Raw genomic sequence first — 16791 nt, 5'->3', positions numbered from 1 at the left:
ACGACATTTTTGTAAACCAGCACATGAAGGTGTGGCCCTCTCACCATCTTCAGGTGGAGTTCCGCCTTCTTTCAGGAAGCAGCTCACCTGTGTGTCCATGTTTAGTGTCCAGGTGGAGTGGAGCTTGTTGTTCGTGTGTGTGTTTGAAGAAACCGTAAGTTTGCTTTGTTTCTTCCTTTAACAGTGTGTCTTTAGGAACTTTACTGTTCTGAAGGCAAAAGTATAGTTTGGATAGAAAGTAAGACGTTATGGAAAATGGCATGGGATAATGAAGTAAAAGGGAGATATTTTTATAGAGTACAAATAAGTAGAACAAGTCACTGTTTTGTGAATGGCCTGTTTTTTTTTAGGATGGGGAAACATCTGACTGGTTTATGTAGGTGCAATGCTATGGAAACGTCTAAACATGTGCTTATTAGCTGCAGGAAGTATGTTGATCAAACAAGAATGATGAGGGTAGAAATGGGTAGTGCTAGTCAATTCCAGTATGAAAAGGTGATTAATCAGTAAAGTCGTGATAAAGGGAAAGGAAAGATGTGTCATTTTTTGAAGAATACCAAACTTATCAAGATGATTTGAGGAAATGGAAGTGATGTAGCAGTAAAACCCAGGAGATGGCAGTAGTGTAAGATTGTTGGATCTTGCTGCATACAATGCTACAATGCTACTACTACTACATCTAATGTATAATGCCCCCCCCCCCCGCCTTTTTTTCTGCACAAGTCGAGGAGTGTGTCAGGTTACATTTCACTGTGTGTTATACTTGTATAACTATATATCTTGAACCTATCAATGGACTGATTCCACACTGGTTAACAGTCAGTAACTCTGCACTGAAACGTGTTCCCGAGATAAACGGTTTAAATCAATCTGTATAAAACTTTAGAGCCATCAGATACTGATCAACACTGATGGAACATTGCTCTTCCCTTTAAACTGTAAAAAAGAAAATAAAACCTGTTTTGAGGAAGTCGACATTCAGGTTTTACTAAAGTGATGTGAAAAACAACAAGAGGTAAGGCAGCACCAGCTCAGCGCAGAGTTACTGCAAAAAAAGTTATTTAGAAGAAAATAAAGGTTTCGCAGACCTCATTTTCAGCCTGTTTTAAATTCTGTGCTTGTTAAGTATATCTGCATATGGAGGCATGACATTATTTGGACTCTTCAGCATTCCCATGTGTTTGTGTTGATGTCATTTGCCTATTTTGCTTTTTGTTTCTTAATTACTGGATTTGCATTTGAGTCTGAGTTTTCATCTAGTGTTAGAAGCTTTTGATCATTATTAGTGGTCTCTTGTGTTTCCTTGTGTGTTTCCCTCCATTGAGGTCCAAGAGTATTAACCCTCTCAGGCTCAAATTAAGTTTTTGTTGCTAATGCACAACCAAGTCCTGCAGTGGTACTTCTGAGTAAAAAAACTCGTGAAATATGTATGTGGGGTAATCAGGTTCTTAGTTTTTAACTGTTGCAAATCGGCAACGCCTTCCTCGAGAGGGTTAAACACCTTGAATTTTCTCATTTTTGAACTGTTTTCAGTCTGAATGAATTCCCACTTGATGCTTTTTTTAAAGTTTGTGGTTCTAATCTTGTGTCAAATACATGTATGTAGTTACTTAGTTACACATCTAGATGTGTTAAATGGCTGAACTGATACATGGTAAAATCCTCTTTGTTGTAATGAAGTATACGTATTGATTCATGAAGTTAAGGTCAGAGTAACGTGTCACAGCCTCAAACACATTTATAGCTCTGCCTCCATAACTAATGAATGTGTGAGGTGTAAAGTGCTGAACATAACCCCAATACTTGCTTTTAATCAGTTTCAAATTAAACACAAATTAACTATTCAAATGAAATATAAGCCTGACAAAAATGTTTAGTCTGTTGGAAATGTTCAGCTGTGAAGATCAGAACGGCTATGGAACCGATCAGATGGTCGTGTCCAGAAGATCAGGTCTGAGTCTGTCATGGTCAGCTGTTGTGAGGACCTACAGAGCAGGAAGCAACCTGATCCTGACTGTTCATGCACTCTTTTAACAAGAACTCAGATTTATCCATGAAAAAGAGAAGAATAGAAATGGGAGGAAGTGAGTGGAATATAATTTTAATAACTTGGTTAATATGCAAGAAACACAAATCGTGTGACACTGAAACATGAGGAAGTGTTCAGTTAAACATTGCTCTGCTGATGGTTGATTTTTTTTTGCCCCAGTTCCTCGTCTCGTTGTCAACTCCTTCTGTGTGCTTCCTGTTTAATTCACTTTAGTTTTCATAATAAATCCTTGCACACTTTAAACTTTAAACACACTTTAAACCAAACTTTAAACCCTTTAAATCTGCAAGTCCTGCATTTGGATCCTTTCTCCATTTTTCACACACCTAAATGTGACAAAAACTAATGCTGACTTCAATGAACAGCTCAGGATCCATCTATTTTCTTCTCTGATTGTGTTCATATAATAAATATAAGGATCATTATTTCACTACCTTAAAGATTTTTGAAACATTTCTATACATCTGTGCTACTGAATTATTTTTTAATTCTATACTTCTGTACTTATTTCCAAAAGAAAATCCATCTCTTTGCTCTTTTTTGTTTCTTTTGTTTATGGTAGATTTATTTCTCTGAATCTCCACAGCACCACATTCTGTTTGTGGAATGAAAGTCAGCAGAGAGGTTGGTCTTAGAGGAAAATTCAAAAGACTTTCAAACAGAGAATGAACAGGGTTAAATGACAGAACAGAAAGGAATATTTAGAACCTTCAATCATATAAAGTTAGTCCTGTAGTCCAAGAATAAAACTCAGCATAACAGATGATTTTTAACATTTTAACATCACAGCATATCTGAGTGAATAAAAGGTGTAGTATAGAATTAAATTAAACATGATGTCTTCTCTTTTAAAATACTGAGACAAACTATTGGATCTGCTCAAACCGAAGGTAATTATGATTCTTTGTATAATAACAAGACAACGGTTGTTGCATTTGTTAATCACAGTCAATCAATCAAACCAAAATTATTATATTAACTTTGCACCTGTCTGTTAATAACTGAAAACATGTATAGATAATTAGATATCAGTTTCAGATATGTGAACAGATGAAGTCAGATGTTGAGACAGAAGAAATGTATTACAAATTAATAAAATTATTGATGAACTTAATTTTTTTTTAAATCTTTTGATACTACCGTTGATATAAAAAAATACTAGTGCATATCTATATAATAATACAATTATATGGAAAATCATCAAGTCATTCATCAAGTGTAGACGTCAGTCTCTCTTTTCCACTGTGTCCAAAGTATTTGACCTTAGCTGTCCCTCTGATACACATTTCTAACTGAGTCCCTCTTGTTCACTCCCCCCCCAAAAAACCTTAGCATCTTTAACTCTGTAACCTCCACTTTTTGGGGGAGGGGAGGCAGTAGGGGAGCTGTAAGTGCTAGACTTCTCATGGAGATTAAATTAAAGCGGCACAGTCAGAAAGCACCAGTGTGGCATCAACTGTAAATATGAATATCAATAATCAGTGTGTGTCAGTGAATGCATCATGTGTGCTTCACGGCTCCATCTAGTAGACTGATAGTAGAAGTAGAGCAGCTGATGGCAGCTTCCTCTGCCTCACACTGCTGTCTGACTGCATTCAGCTGACACTGAGATGAAGCAGGAAAGAAGCAGCTGATATTTGGACAGCACACATGATGGAAAGGAGGATTTCAGTTGATGTGCACATTAATGATTTGTGTTTCCTCTGCAGGTGAAGGTAGAAAGTGTGTGTGGGCTGATGTGAATTGAGCAGCATGGATCAGTGTGAGGACAGAGAGGAGGGAGTCCCTCCCTCTAAAAGCACTCTGTGTGGGGAACATGAGAGCCAGACCAAAGCTCAGAGGTGAGATGACCATCTCTAACTGTCCATGACTCTTCTCCATGTCACAGCTCAGCACTCACATCACTGCTCCATCATTATTCACAAGAACCAACCTGGACTATGTCATGGAATTTTCTATTAGTATTTATTACTGCACGCAGGAAAACGGACACACATATCAAAAAAATCACAGGTTCATAGTAATGAGCTTTCTAACCCTTGGGCATCACAGCGCCCCTGTTACAACAGGTTTCTGTCCCAAAGGCTGTTGCTGGGCAAAGAATAACTCCCACTATCTTTACCCAGGAAGCTCCAGGCACTGGTCAACAGTTAGCACATGCCATAGTGAAACATTGTTAAGCAAAACTAAGCAGTTTTTTTTCTACCAGGTTATCCTGACATATACACATACTTCATCTAAGCACACAAAGGATATACAAAAATCATACAGTGAAGTTCTATCCATCTAAATCTAAATTTGAGGGTTAACTAGAATTTCCCCATTACAACTAATTTAATTTAACTTAACTGCTCGATGTTGTTGGATGCCTGTGTTCATGTTTTCTTCCATCAGTCATGGTGTGCTGTATGTTGTAGGAAGAGTATTATTATTTAAATTTAAAAGAGTGGAAACTTTTGAAGCTTCATTTTCACACATTTGACACTGTAACCCAAAGTACCTGACATAGATGTTCATGTTTTGCTTTTTTTTTTTTATTCACAATGTTTTGTCGCTTTTCACTGTGGTCTCTGCACTTCAGCACTTTGCAGTGCTCACAGCTCCTGCTCTGCAGCTGGCTCTCTGCTGCAGCAGCTCACTCCTCCTCTCTTGCCTGGCCGCTACTTAAACCAAGTCTATATCTCCCTGTTTCTGCATACAACTGAGTTTGTCCCAACAGTTAAAGTTTGTTGCAGTCAACCTAACCTAATGCAAACTCCACTTTTCAGGTAACGAGTAAAGTAAGGGATTACTATTGCAAAAACGGTAATTAGATTATTTACCATATTAGATGGTTTAATATGGTTTCATATGGACGTCGGAGATGGCAGTGAACTGAGTGCATCATACTCAGAGCTGTACCTAATATGCTGTCCATTTCTTGTTTTTGTGTTTTGTTGTTGGAAGGTCTTGCATTTCAGACTCAGCTTGTTAGCTCAGGTATCTCTGATATGAATCTGGATACCTGGTTTCTAGGTTACATGACAGGTCAGAGGTCAGCAATAGTAACTCAGTTACTTCTGTTAATGTGAACTGTTTGTGGTTTACCTCTCAGACTCACTGAAGTCCTCAAGCAGATGATGATGGAGGAAGAGGAGGACAGAGTAGAGTCTACAGGATCCAGCTTTCCATCTGTGACCACTGACCGGTCCAAAGGTCATCCTCCAGACTTCAGTGATGAGCCAACGAGGTCAGAGAATTGTAATGAGCTCCCTTATGTTTATGTTTTCTTGGGTAAAAATGGGTAAAAATGGCCTGAAAATGTTTACAAAGAAACAATGAAAAAACAAAGATAAATATTAGACAGTCATTTTAATTTTAAGGACAGTGATGCTGTCCTGAAAAAGAAATTTGTCTTTATCCTGTCTTCCTTCTCTCATCCCAACCGGTCGCAGCAGATGGCCGCCCCTCCCTGAGCCTGGTTCTGCTTGAGGTTTCTTCCTGTTAAAAGGGAGTTTTTCCTTCCCACTGTCGCCAAAATGCTTGCTCATAGGGGGTCATATGATTGTTGGGTTTTTCTCTATTGTACGATCTACTGTACAATATAAAGCGCCTTGAGGCAACTGTTGTTGTGATTTGGCGCTATATAAATAAAACTGATTTGAATTGAAATTGATGGGGAATACTGCAATGAATGATCAAGTCAAATATTTTTTATTTAATTTTCTATTTTGTTTTGATAGACTTCCTGAATATGAATAAATATATTATTGACCATCCATCACTGTTAGCTGTTTGTTTTTGGGGTTTTTTTTAACTGTGATGATTTTGAGTCCACCAGATCCCATTCAGTCTGATTCTGTACGAAATAAGTCTTAATCAATAAGTGATCCTTTGAAAGCAGGGAGATGTGATAGTGGGGAGCTGATACAGTCAGTCCAGCATCCACTTTTTTTTCTTGGTTGCACTTTTTATTTGGGCTCATTAATAAACAACAAATAACAGGTTACGTGAAACAAGAATGCAACTATGTTGTTATAACCACTTAATACATGATAGTTTTTGTGTAATAACCAGGAAACAGAGCTGCAAAATTTAAAACTGGGTGCTTCTATTCAATAGCATATGAATAACCATGTTAATAACATTTTAAAACAAACTTAAAGAATAGTCATATGTTCAAAAGAATATTACATATGAACACATTAGAATCATATATGAGTGTTGAGGATCATTTTTCACAGCATAGTTTATATCTAGATAATATTACATGATATGGTAAAAATCGGGTAGGAAAGAAAGTGTTAATGGAAGACATATTTAAAATATCCAGTCAAATCTAAAAGAGAATAACAATTAGAGCACAGGATTCCACAATAAAACACAGTTCTGGAGGACAACCAGGAGGTTGGCAGCACAGGCAAAATAGTTCATGAGGCCAACCCCGGGACCAACGGTGGCAACGGAGCATGTCTGACCCTCCAGTTGACACAGGGAAGTGCTAGCTAGGCTCTCCACTTCAAGTGTGATGTGGTAGTGGGCTCCTCATCCTCCAACTATAAGCCTGCCAGAAAGGTGATGGGTGACAAACAAGTAGGCTGAAGTGCCACACCACCACCACTCTGTATTTGAGGCCACAGCAACAGCTGAGGAAGAAATCCTGCACCAATGACTGTCAAGGCTGGATGGCTGGTGTGTGGAGTGGAACCAAGCATAGACAAAAATCAGGTATGAGAAAAAAAAATGTAATTTAAACCAAAAGAAAGCAGCTTTTTTTTTTTAGGTCTGAAAAGAACACAGAAATGAAAAGACAAGAGGGAACTACACTAAAACAGTACTGGGAAAAACTCAACTAAACAATGAGTACTAAACAGAGAGTATGCAGAACATTAAACCTAGTCATGGGAACCATTTGAACATTATAACCTGAATCTTGGCAAATGTTGAAGAGAGACATGACAATGAACAGAAGAAACTGACACAATAAATCCACATGAGGGTAATTAGGGACACAGCTAACATGAACAGACAAAATCACGCAACTTCATACAGGAGCAAGGAAGAAGGAGGCCTCAAGGAAATTGGATGGACTGGGGAGACACGGAAAACAGTTATGGGAGTTGAGACCAAGGAGACAAAGGAAAGGGGAACACGGCTGAGAGAGAAAGAGAGATAGAGACATGAGAGAGAGACATGAAAGTACAATACAGACAGTGGAGACAAGAAATTAAACACAAGGAGGAGAGCACGTAAACTGGTTACTAGTTTGAAGTCTGCGTTTAATCACAAGTTGAAACACATCTTGTTGCTGTGTCATTTTAAATTGGTCATGTTATTTTTGATGCGCCAGGGTGTCCGTTGGCCCGGGAAGGTTAAGAATTAAAAAGGTATTTACTTCTCTTGCAGTGCTACAGCAGTAGCTGGAATTTTGGTTTGATTCTAAATGTATTTTTATAATCCATTGGTTTTTAGTCATGGATCTATGAGGCAAGCCAAAGAGACAAATAGTTAGCCTTTGGCACACTACTTCTTCTTTGTCCTTGATATGTTGTTAAATAGAAACAAGCAGTTGCATTTGCATTTTTCACCTCTGTTTCCTTCTTTTTACACAAAAAGTACTACAGGTAATTGAGTGGTAATTGCTTAGAAATTACCACATAATTATCCTATTGTTTCTCATTGGAACCCTACTATTACCACTCTATTACCAAGCTGTAGCAACCCCCCCCCCCCCCAAAAAAAAAAAAACACCCAAAAACAAACAAAGGCTCTGGTGGACTCACTATCATGTTTCATCTTTCAAACTGCTTAGCTCAGAGCTGATTTAACAGGTTACCCCCCTTTTAATATCATTGTTTTCTTGTTTTCTTGCTAACCTGTGAATACTGAAGTTTGGAGGGTGTTTTCAGAAGTTTGCCCCCTGAAAAAAACCCCTGATGGATGGTAGACATCATGTCATGAACTGGCTGTGAATCAGGCAGGATAGGACCCAGATGCAGACTTGCAGACAGGGCTTAAACTCAAAACACAGCTTCATTACTGAGATGGCAGAAATACAAAACTAACCTAAACTAAACACAGCCATGAGGGAGATCAGGGTGCTGGACACAGGAAACAGAGTGCTTAAATACACAAGGAATGACAAGGGAACAGAAAACACATGGGGAAACAAAGCTAAGGCAAATTAGACATAGCGAGACAGAAGAAGCAAAACTAAACACACTGAACATGTGACACAAGACTCACAATAAAACAGGAAAAGATGGAATGCAAGACTGGCACATGAGCTTGACACTGGAGTGGAAGAAAGGGAGAAAGGTAACGACAGAGAGAGGGAACGAGACAGACATCACGGGCTGGGGAAACATGAATAAACATGATAGACACAAGGAGGGGAATTTGGAAACCGAAGAGGGAAACAAGACACAAGGATGCACACAAATACACAGAGAGGGACACAGAGGACAGAGACACAAAGGGAACCCAAAGGTCAAGAAATTAAACTGATCACAAGTTAACTCAGAGACATAATAAAAATGAACTTACAACTAACCAGTTAAACTTAATATATAACAGACGACAAAACACAGAAGGTCAAAATGCTGGGTCAGCTGACCCAGAACCATGGCTTTCATGTCCAGCCTCCTGAGAAAGCAGGAAAAGTGTATTTCATGATTTATTTTTTAATTTTATTTTTATAATGTGTCTTCCAGCATGAGGTAGAGAAACCCACACTTCCATGTTCAGTTTGCTTCTTATCTGTAGTCTTTGGATTATTTTCTCTTTTAAGCTGAAGTTTTTTTTCTTCTTCCAGGTCTTCTATTAGTTTAACTTTATTTTTTGTTATTAGGTAATCAAAAAAACCTTTTTGTACACCTTCTTGTTGTCTTCCCTTTCTGTTCCCGAAGAAGAGAAATTATGTGATATACAGTGAATAATCTAAATTATGGATATCATTTGATAAACTGATGCTGTGTCATTCCTCCAGCTACAAATATCTTTCAATGTGTTTATAGATTAAACATGGGAATGTGCACAGATGACATAGATTGTAACAAGGTGAGTCACCATATAATTCTCATATCTGTTAACTGAGCTCTTGTCCTCAGCTTTTTGCAGTTAATATTAAATTAAAGCTAATTAAGGGCTATTTGTAACCGACTGCATTACAAAACAAAAATAAAATAAAGTTTGTTAAAGTGATCTGAAGACTTTCCTTTAAATTATATTTTCTTTCAGATTTACCCTGTGACTGAATATTCCATATCAAATCGCATCGCACTGCTGATCAATATTAGACATTTTTATGATCTGAAATCAAACCGACACGGTGCTGAGTATGACGCACAAGCCATGCTCAACCTGCTCTATAATCTGGGCTATGCAGTGGTATATTATCAAGACCTGACTGCACAGGTAAAATCTACAGACAGAAAGCATTATTTCACTTCCACTTAGCCGATTTTCAAACTGAGTAAAATATCAAATTTATGTTCAACTTTTCTGTTTACAGGAGATTGATGAGGCTCTAATTCGTTTCTCCAAGCATCGAAAGCTCTTTAACACAGACAGTGTGTTTGTGGTTCTCATGTCTCATGGCGACTTGGGAACTATCCGTGGCTCTGACATGAAGAACTTTGAAATTGATAAAATTTATGAGCGCTTAAACACAAAGAACTGCCCTGCACTAATGAACAAACCAAAGGTCATAATCATTCAGGCCTGTAGAGGAGGTGATTATCATCTAGCCTGACATGCACCAAAAAGATGCTGAACATTACTGTTACACATGTTTTTATTAGTATTACCAGTTGTATTTGTAGTAGTGATGTTATGAAATAGTTAGTTTAGTTTGTCTCATTTAGGTCAGTGTCTCTTTTTAAAGAAACAAGAAAACCACGAGCAAAATTAATTACAGGCAAAGAAAATCCAAAACTTTTGAAATCTTTAAAAGAAATTGGAGAATGTAATGAAACTAATGGTTTACTAGATGTGATGATGTTAAATACACATGATGTAGTTTTTCTCGCTTTTAGTATGACAACAGAGCACCTGAAGATGAACAAGTATAGTTGTTTGCACACATCTGTCTTGTTTCAGAGACTGAAGGAGTAGTTACAGTAGATGCAAGAAAACAATCCATGGGGACAGAAAACACTGGCCCTCCATCAAAAAACATTGCCAAAGTTGGAAAAGTACACATAGAAAAGGATTTCATTGGTTTTCATTCGAGCACACCTCGTAAGTTCTCCTGCTTCTTGTAACTATTATAATAATAGTGTATAATAACAAACACCATTAAATGCAGCAAATCATGTTTCTCTTTGTTTGCAGACACCTATTCATATAGAAACCCAGAATATGGTTCTAATTTTTTCCATTACATTTGTGATGTGATCCTCACGGGGTGTTGTCAAGATGATATTGAAGAACTATTCAAAAAGGTAAGTTTGCGAGTATTTTATCTCGTCATTAACCTGAATTTATTCCTAATTCTTTCTCTGCATGTTTAACTTTTCCAAATATTTTTGCATTTTCCTTCTGGCTACTATTACTAGTCCATTTCATACCATATTGATCTCCCATGCTCGGAGTTGGCAATGGGGCTAGAATTCTGTAATGCCCTTTATTTGTTGTGACCTGAAACAAGGGAAAACAAGAGATGATCCTCCTGTCTCTAAACATGATGGAAACAATGTCTCCATGTATCTCTCTATGACTGCAATATATATTTTCTGTAATATGAGCTGCTGTGTCAGACATCACTCGAACTTTATTTCAATCTCAAAGGTCATGCAACAGTTTGAAGATTTCCCCTCTGAACAGAGGCAGATGCCAACCAAAGAGAGAGACACTCTGACAAAACACTTCTACCTATTTCCAGGTACGTACCACTGTTGGGTCTGTGCTTCGACAGGCCCGCGAATTCAGACTTATTCCCGTGAAGACAGCAAGTCCACAACTCAAAAGGTTTTTACATGCTAGCAAGGGGAGGATCTCAGAGTAGCATCTCTGCCCTCGCTCTCAGACCACTCCAAAAAACCAGCTTCCCCTGCAACCTTTCATTCTGTGACATACAGTTTACACAAATACTCATTGTAACCCCCCCCCCCCCCCCCCCCATGGTCCATCATAAAACTATAAAACTCAGGCACTGAGTGTGTTTGTGTGTATGTGTGTCTCTGGAAGTGTGTATGTATGTGCAGGTGAGTGAGTGTGTGTGGATATGGGTGCATTTGTGTGACTTCCTGCTCACAAAAGGGCCATCTCCCCTGGCATAACCCCTCAAATGCTCTACCCATACAAAAACATAGTTGAGACCAAAAATGGCAAGAAGTAAACATCCTCACTAAATAAGGACGGAGACAGAAGAATGTCTTTGATCATAGAGTTTGAACTAAGGCTTACAGATTTAAGTACAATAATGGCAACATTTAACAATTTCAACCGAATTACTCCAGACTCAGTGAATGTTAAATTAATGTTGAAGTGATGTGTTTTAATTTATTGAATTCAGGATTGTTGTTGTTTTTTTTAATCACAACAACAATTATCTCAAGGTACTTAATACAGAGAAAACCCCAATAATCAGACGATTTCTGACGAGGAAGGATCACTAAGCTAGAGAGAGTCGGCTGGAAAGGAAGCAGTGGACTGTCTTATGAACTGTGTGCACAAATAAAAAACGTTCACGTGCAGGAAAAGCTGTGTGCTGGTCTGGGTCCTTCCTACGGTGGTAAAACCCGAAGTCAAGTCGTGACGGATACGCTGTCGTTCAGTAAGAAGAAGTGCTAGCCCGAATGGTGGCTGAACTGGCGGCCATGGACCAGAAGGCATGGGCACAGCGCCATATGCTAGATCAGCTGCAGGACCAGTCCAAATGTCTAACAAGGGTAATAGAATGTCTGGTTGCTCAGGCTGACTCCTTATGAGCACTCCCGCCAGCCCCAGAGATGATGCTCCAGTGGATGAAGGAGGGGAAGGAACACTAGGCCTTCCTGTAAGTTTTTCATGCCACAGCAGAGCCATGCCAGTGGTCTGAGGAAGACTGGTTGCCGCTGTATCTGCTTCTGTTAGCCAGGGAGACTCAAAAGGCAGTGCTTAGCCTTCGAGTGACCCTGGACCATCTGGAGCTCTCACCCAAACATCACCACCATTGATTCTGGGAAGGGTGAATGGGGCTGAAGGATTGTGTCACAGTTTGCCGAGGCAAACTGCGTGGAGTGTGAAAAGTGGACCCAGGTGCAGACATTCTAAAACTCAAACTTAACTGATGAGCTGTTTATTAAGGCAGACTGAACAGTACAAAATAAAAGGGCAAAAACAATGCAAACTAAGCAATAACCTAAACTGGGTAAACTAGAAAGGAAGCACAAACTATGAAAACCCTGGCAAACAGAAACACAAACAAGACTCTAAACATGGCAATGATGAGGAGGATATATGAAAACCTGAACGCAGGACATGGCATGGGAATAACACAGACGATCCGACAAAGACTGAATGAGAAGGCACAGACTAAATACACACAGGAGGCTAATGAGGGAAGTGGGAACACCTGGGGGAACAGCTGACACACATGAACATAACGACCTCAGTGGAAGAGTAAAACTAAACACGATGAACACAGGAACACAAGATCTCTTCAAAATAAAACAGGAAACATGAGATGCAGAAATGACAACCAGAACTTGGCAACATAAGACACAGGCATGAAACACATGAAGGGCAGGGGAGACTTAACAGGGGTTGGAAGACACAAGGGAAAACTAATAAGCAAATGAACATAGGAAACCTAAAGCTTAAACATACACTATAAAGATCAAAAGAACTAAAACTCAAAACACTGGGTCATAAGACCCAGGATCGTGACAGATTGACCATTTGCTTGCATGAAGAGATCCCATGATGTGGCAGCAGCGATGTGAAGAAGGTGGTATTTTGGACCCAAAATGCAGACTCTCTGACACAGACACAGACACTGAATACACAAGGGAATAAGAACAAAGAGGAAGGAGAGGTTTAGGTCAGGAGACTATGGAGGGCAGGCTGTCTGGCGTAGGTCTCCATCACTCTCCTTTTTTGTTCAGATAGTCCTTACACAGCCTAGAGGTACGTTTGGGGTCATTGTCCTGTTGAAAAATAAATGACGGTCCAACTAAACGCAAACTACACGGCAGGTTGCTGCAGGATGCTGTGGTAGCCATGCTGGTTCAGTGTGCCTTCAATTTTAAATAAATCCCCAACAGTGTCATCAGCAAAGCACCACCACATCATCACACCTCTCACTTCATACACCAGATTTGTAGATATGAGAGCTGCTTCATCCCAAGTGGGATGGATGCCGTCTCTCCTAAAAAGACTAGATTTGTTCCCAGAAAGTTTCATAATTATCTGTGAAGTCTACCTCATTCTTTTTGGACACCACTCAGACAGCCAGCAATTAAAAAAAAAAGACCGTTTCCAATTGGGGAAGACACCAGAGAAAATTTCAGAGTCTAGTATTGTTTTAACAAAGTTACAAGTCAATCCAAATTAATTTTCATGACCTCCAATTGATGTAACCATATCTCATTACTAGTGACATGATTCTAATTTTACTTTTTTTGTAATTGCATTTAGCCTTAGTCAGCACTTTTAGATTTCCCTCAATGTCGACTCCTGGGGTCCCTGGAAGATAAATCATTATGGCTGCTAGGTTTCTAGCGTCACATGTTTCAAATTAGAATCCCCAATAACCAGAGTTTGTTCCTTGGTGAGTTTGTCACAGAGTGTGGAACTTCAATAATTACTCCATCCCAACCATCAACATGTTTTTTTTAGACCCCATTCCTACAAGACTGCTCAACGAAGTCCTACCATTAATTAATGCTTTATTTTTAAATATGACAAATCTATCCTTATTACTAAGATATGTGGCACAGGTGTTTAAAGTAAGTTTAAAGTGAAAGCGATTAAACAATTACTTAAAAAGCCATCACTTGACCCAGCCATCTTAGACGAATATAGACCAATCTCCAACCTTTGTTTTTATCTCAAAAACTAGAGTAAAAGAGTCCTTTAGTGTCATTTCACATGTATAACAAAGTTATGGCCATTTTTAAAGGGCAGCCATAAAACAACTAACTAATCAGCTGTAGAAGAATGATTCATTTAAAGAGTTTCAGTCTACTTTCAGAGCTCAACAGTGGACTGTGTTTGTCCTGTTAGGCCTAAGCGACTACAGCATGCTCAGCTGCTCAGCTCAGCTAGGTACTACAGGTACTACACTCCAATGATATGAATTTGATCTATCCAGGAGATTCCAATTTGGTCATCTACATGGGGAGCTTTACACACTACAAAGACTCTTTTGTCATCCCTCCCTCCCCTCACCCCGGCAAGCAAATGGCTACAAACCTTTTTTAAGGTTTCTACCTTATGAAAGGGAGTTTTTCCCTTCCACTGTCGACAGGTTTTCTCATATTGGGTCGTCTGATTGACAGGGTTAATTTTTTAGAATGAAACTGGATGACTAACTCGTGTTAGTAATATGTAGTCATGATGATGGCCAACACAATGATAGTCATTTGACAAAACAAAAATCACAGATAGAATTAGGTTAAGACTGCAACTGGCTAAAAAAAAAACAATGCTCGTGGGGGACCAGAGCCCTCATGCTGCTAAAGTAAAATGAGAAATTCACTTCCAAGTATTTGCAGCTGTTTGTCATGGTCCCTGGATTTGGGCACTCATTGTAACCATCTTTATTAAATACTGAAAAGGACAGACAGAAAAAGGGTATTTCTCCCTCTTTGGTGCAAATTCTGTCTTTTTTATACACTTGGTGGCCTTGCTACTATTTTTACACAATCAGTGTTTCAGGACAAATACCTTTGATTTGCTAGTTAGAACATTGTCCAATGTTCAATGGACCAATTATGATTTAAGATGCATTTGCAGGAATTAAGCACCGGTTCCCCGAAGAGAAGCAACTACACAAGAGACTGGAAGCTCTCAGGTATGCAAAAACCTCCTAAAAAAGGAGAAATTGTTAAAAACATTTCCTCTCTCCTTAACTTAGCCTTTTTGTTGATTCATGCAGAATATGAGTTCCATATCAAGATTTAGACATCCTGTGATATCTGGAGAAACACACAAACAGTATATGACAAGCAAACAGTTTAAATGTGGCTTAAAGATGTGTGCAACATGTGATGCCAGAAAAAGTTATGACAGGACCAGCAAGTTTATACTTAAAATTGTTCAGATGGTGTTCCTGGAAAGAACTGTTGAGGATAATAGATTTCTTACTGCACATTGGAGTACAGAAGACTGGAGTTTGGGATTGCTTGCAACGTTATAATATGGCAGTTGCCATATGGCAGTTGCCATATGTGCAGTGTGTTGGTATAGTTTTACACTGGCGTCCACAAAACAAACAGACTGGTTGGGCAAACTTCCATGCGCCCTCAAGTATCCGCAGTATCAAGAAAACTGCATTGTTCCTCCTGTATCCGAGGTTTGACTAACAGACAGACTCTCCTTTCTCGCACATTGGCATAGACTTTCCCAGGGAGGCTGAGGAGTGTGATCCCCTGTAGTTGGAACACATCCTCTGGTCTCCCTTCTTAAAAATGGGGACCACCGCCCTGGTCTGCCAGTCCAGGGGTTCTGCCCCTGATCTCCATGCAACATTGCAGAGGCGTGTCAGGCAGGACAGCCCTACAACATCCAGAGCCTCACCTCAGCCACACCAGCGGCTCTGCCACCAAGGAGTTGTTTAACTGCCTCTGTGACCTCATGCCCGGAGGTTGGGGGGTCATCCCCAGACTCTGCTTCCTCCACGGAAGACATGCCAGTGGAATTAAGGACGTCCTTGAAGTATCCCTTCCACCACCCGACAATTTTCTCAGTCGAAGTCAGCAGCAGTCCACCTATACACAGTGCAGGTAGAGCACTGATTTCCACTCCTGAGTCACTTGACGGTTTGCCAGAATCTTTTTGAAGCAGTCTGAAGGTCTTTTTCCATGGCCTCTCTGAGCTCCTCCCACATCCGTGTTTTTGTTTGAGCCACTGCTCACACCGCGTTCTGCTTGGCTTGTCGTTACCTGGCAGTCGCCTCCGAAGTCCCACAGGCCAACCAAGCCTGAATGGACTCCTTCTTCATCTCTGGTGTCCACCATTTGGTTGGGGGGTTACCACCACGACAGGTGCCAAGCACCTGGCCGCAACTCAGTTCAGCAGCTTCGGCAATGGAGATGCTGACCATGGTCCATTTGGAGTATGGTAACTTGGGGATACAGTTCTTATCTTCCTACTTTCCTCCACACAAGTGGACAAGGCTGAAGCTGTATCATGTCCGAAAACACAAAATTCAGATATTAGCACAGGCCATTTTACTACTCAAACATTTCTCATGATGTTCAAACTTATCATTTAATTTATATTTCATTAAGAATGAAAAGGCTTTTTTATTAGGGTTACGGAAAACCACTTTTTTGGGACTTTGATCCTTTTTAATAACATAAGGCTTAACATTAAGACATATATTAAGACATTTTATCCCTTCACTTCGATCTCTCTTTATCCCAGTCACACAAATGTAGACAGATAGTTGATAATAGTTTCTAATGTGCTGATTGGAATATCATGACAGAGGCAGAAATTTCTCTGTGTGCATGTGGACAAATACAGCATGCACAGGTTTCAGGTAGTATTAAAACACATTAAAATGCTGCACTCACTCAAAGGTCAGAAGTCATCTACAGTAACCACACTGA

The 16791-nt window shown here is 39.5% G+C and overlaps 1 protein-coding gene across 1 annotated transcript; it reads left to right on the top strand.

The window, feature by feature from the left end:
- Nucleotides 1-3839: 3839 nt before the first annotated feature.
- LOC102082075 (caspase-1-like) lies at nt 3840-15645 on the top strand. Its single transcript, XM_025905435.1, has 10 exons — nt 3840-3891; nt 5145-5279; nt 9046-9088; nt 9269-9445; nt 9543-9762; nt 10130-10270; nt 10364-10473; nt 10820-10913; nt 14972-15029; nt 15114-15645. The coding sequence occupies exons 2-10, from the start codon at nt 5167-5169 to the stop codon at nt 15118-15120; spliced, it is 963 nt and encodes a 320-aa protein (XP_025761220.1). The 5' UTR covers nt 3840-3891; nt 5145-5166; the 3' UTR covers nt 15121-15645.
- The last annotated feature ends 1146 nt before the right edge of the window (nt 15646-16791 follow it).

This window comes from Oreochromis niloticus, linkage group LG3 (genome assembly GCF_001858045.2).
Source record: "Oreochromis niloticus isolate F11D_XX linkage group LG3, O_niloticus_UMD_NMBU, whole genome shotgun sequence".
Taxonomy (NCBI): Eukaryota; Metazoa; Chordata; class Actinopteri; order Cichliformes; family Cichlidae; genus Oreochromis; species Oreochromis niloticus.
Note: the sequence above shows the minus strand (reverse complement) of the source record. Positions and strands in the feature narration are given on the sequence as shown.

Coding starts and splice junctions, on each gene's coding strand:
- LOC102082075 (XM_025905435.1), top strand. CDS start 5,167: ATGATGATGGAGGAAGAGGAGGACAGAGTAGAGTCTACAGGATCCAGC. Junction 10,271..10,363: donor TTTTCATTCGAGCACACCTC/GTAAGTTCTCCT, acceptor CTTTGTTTGCAG/ACACCTATTCATATAGAAAC. Junction 10,914..14,971: donor ACACTTCTACCTATTTCCAG/GTACGTACCACT, acceptor ATGCATTTGCAG/GAATTAAGCACCGGTTCCCC.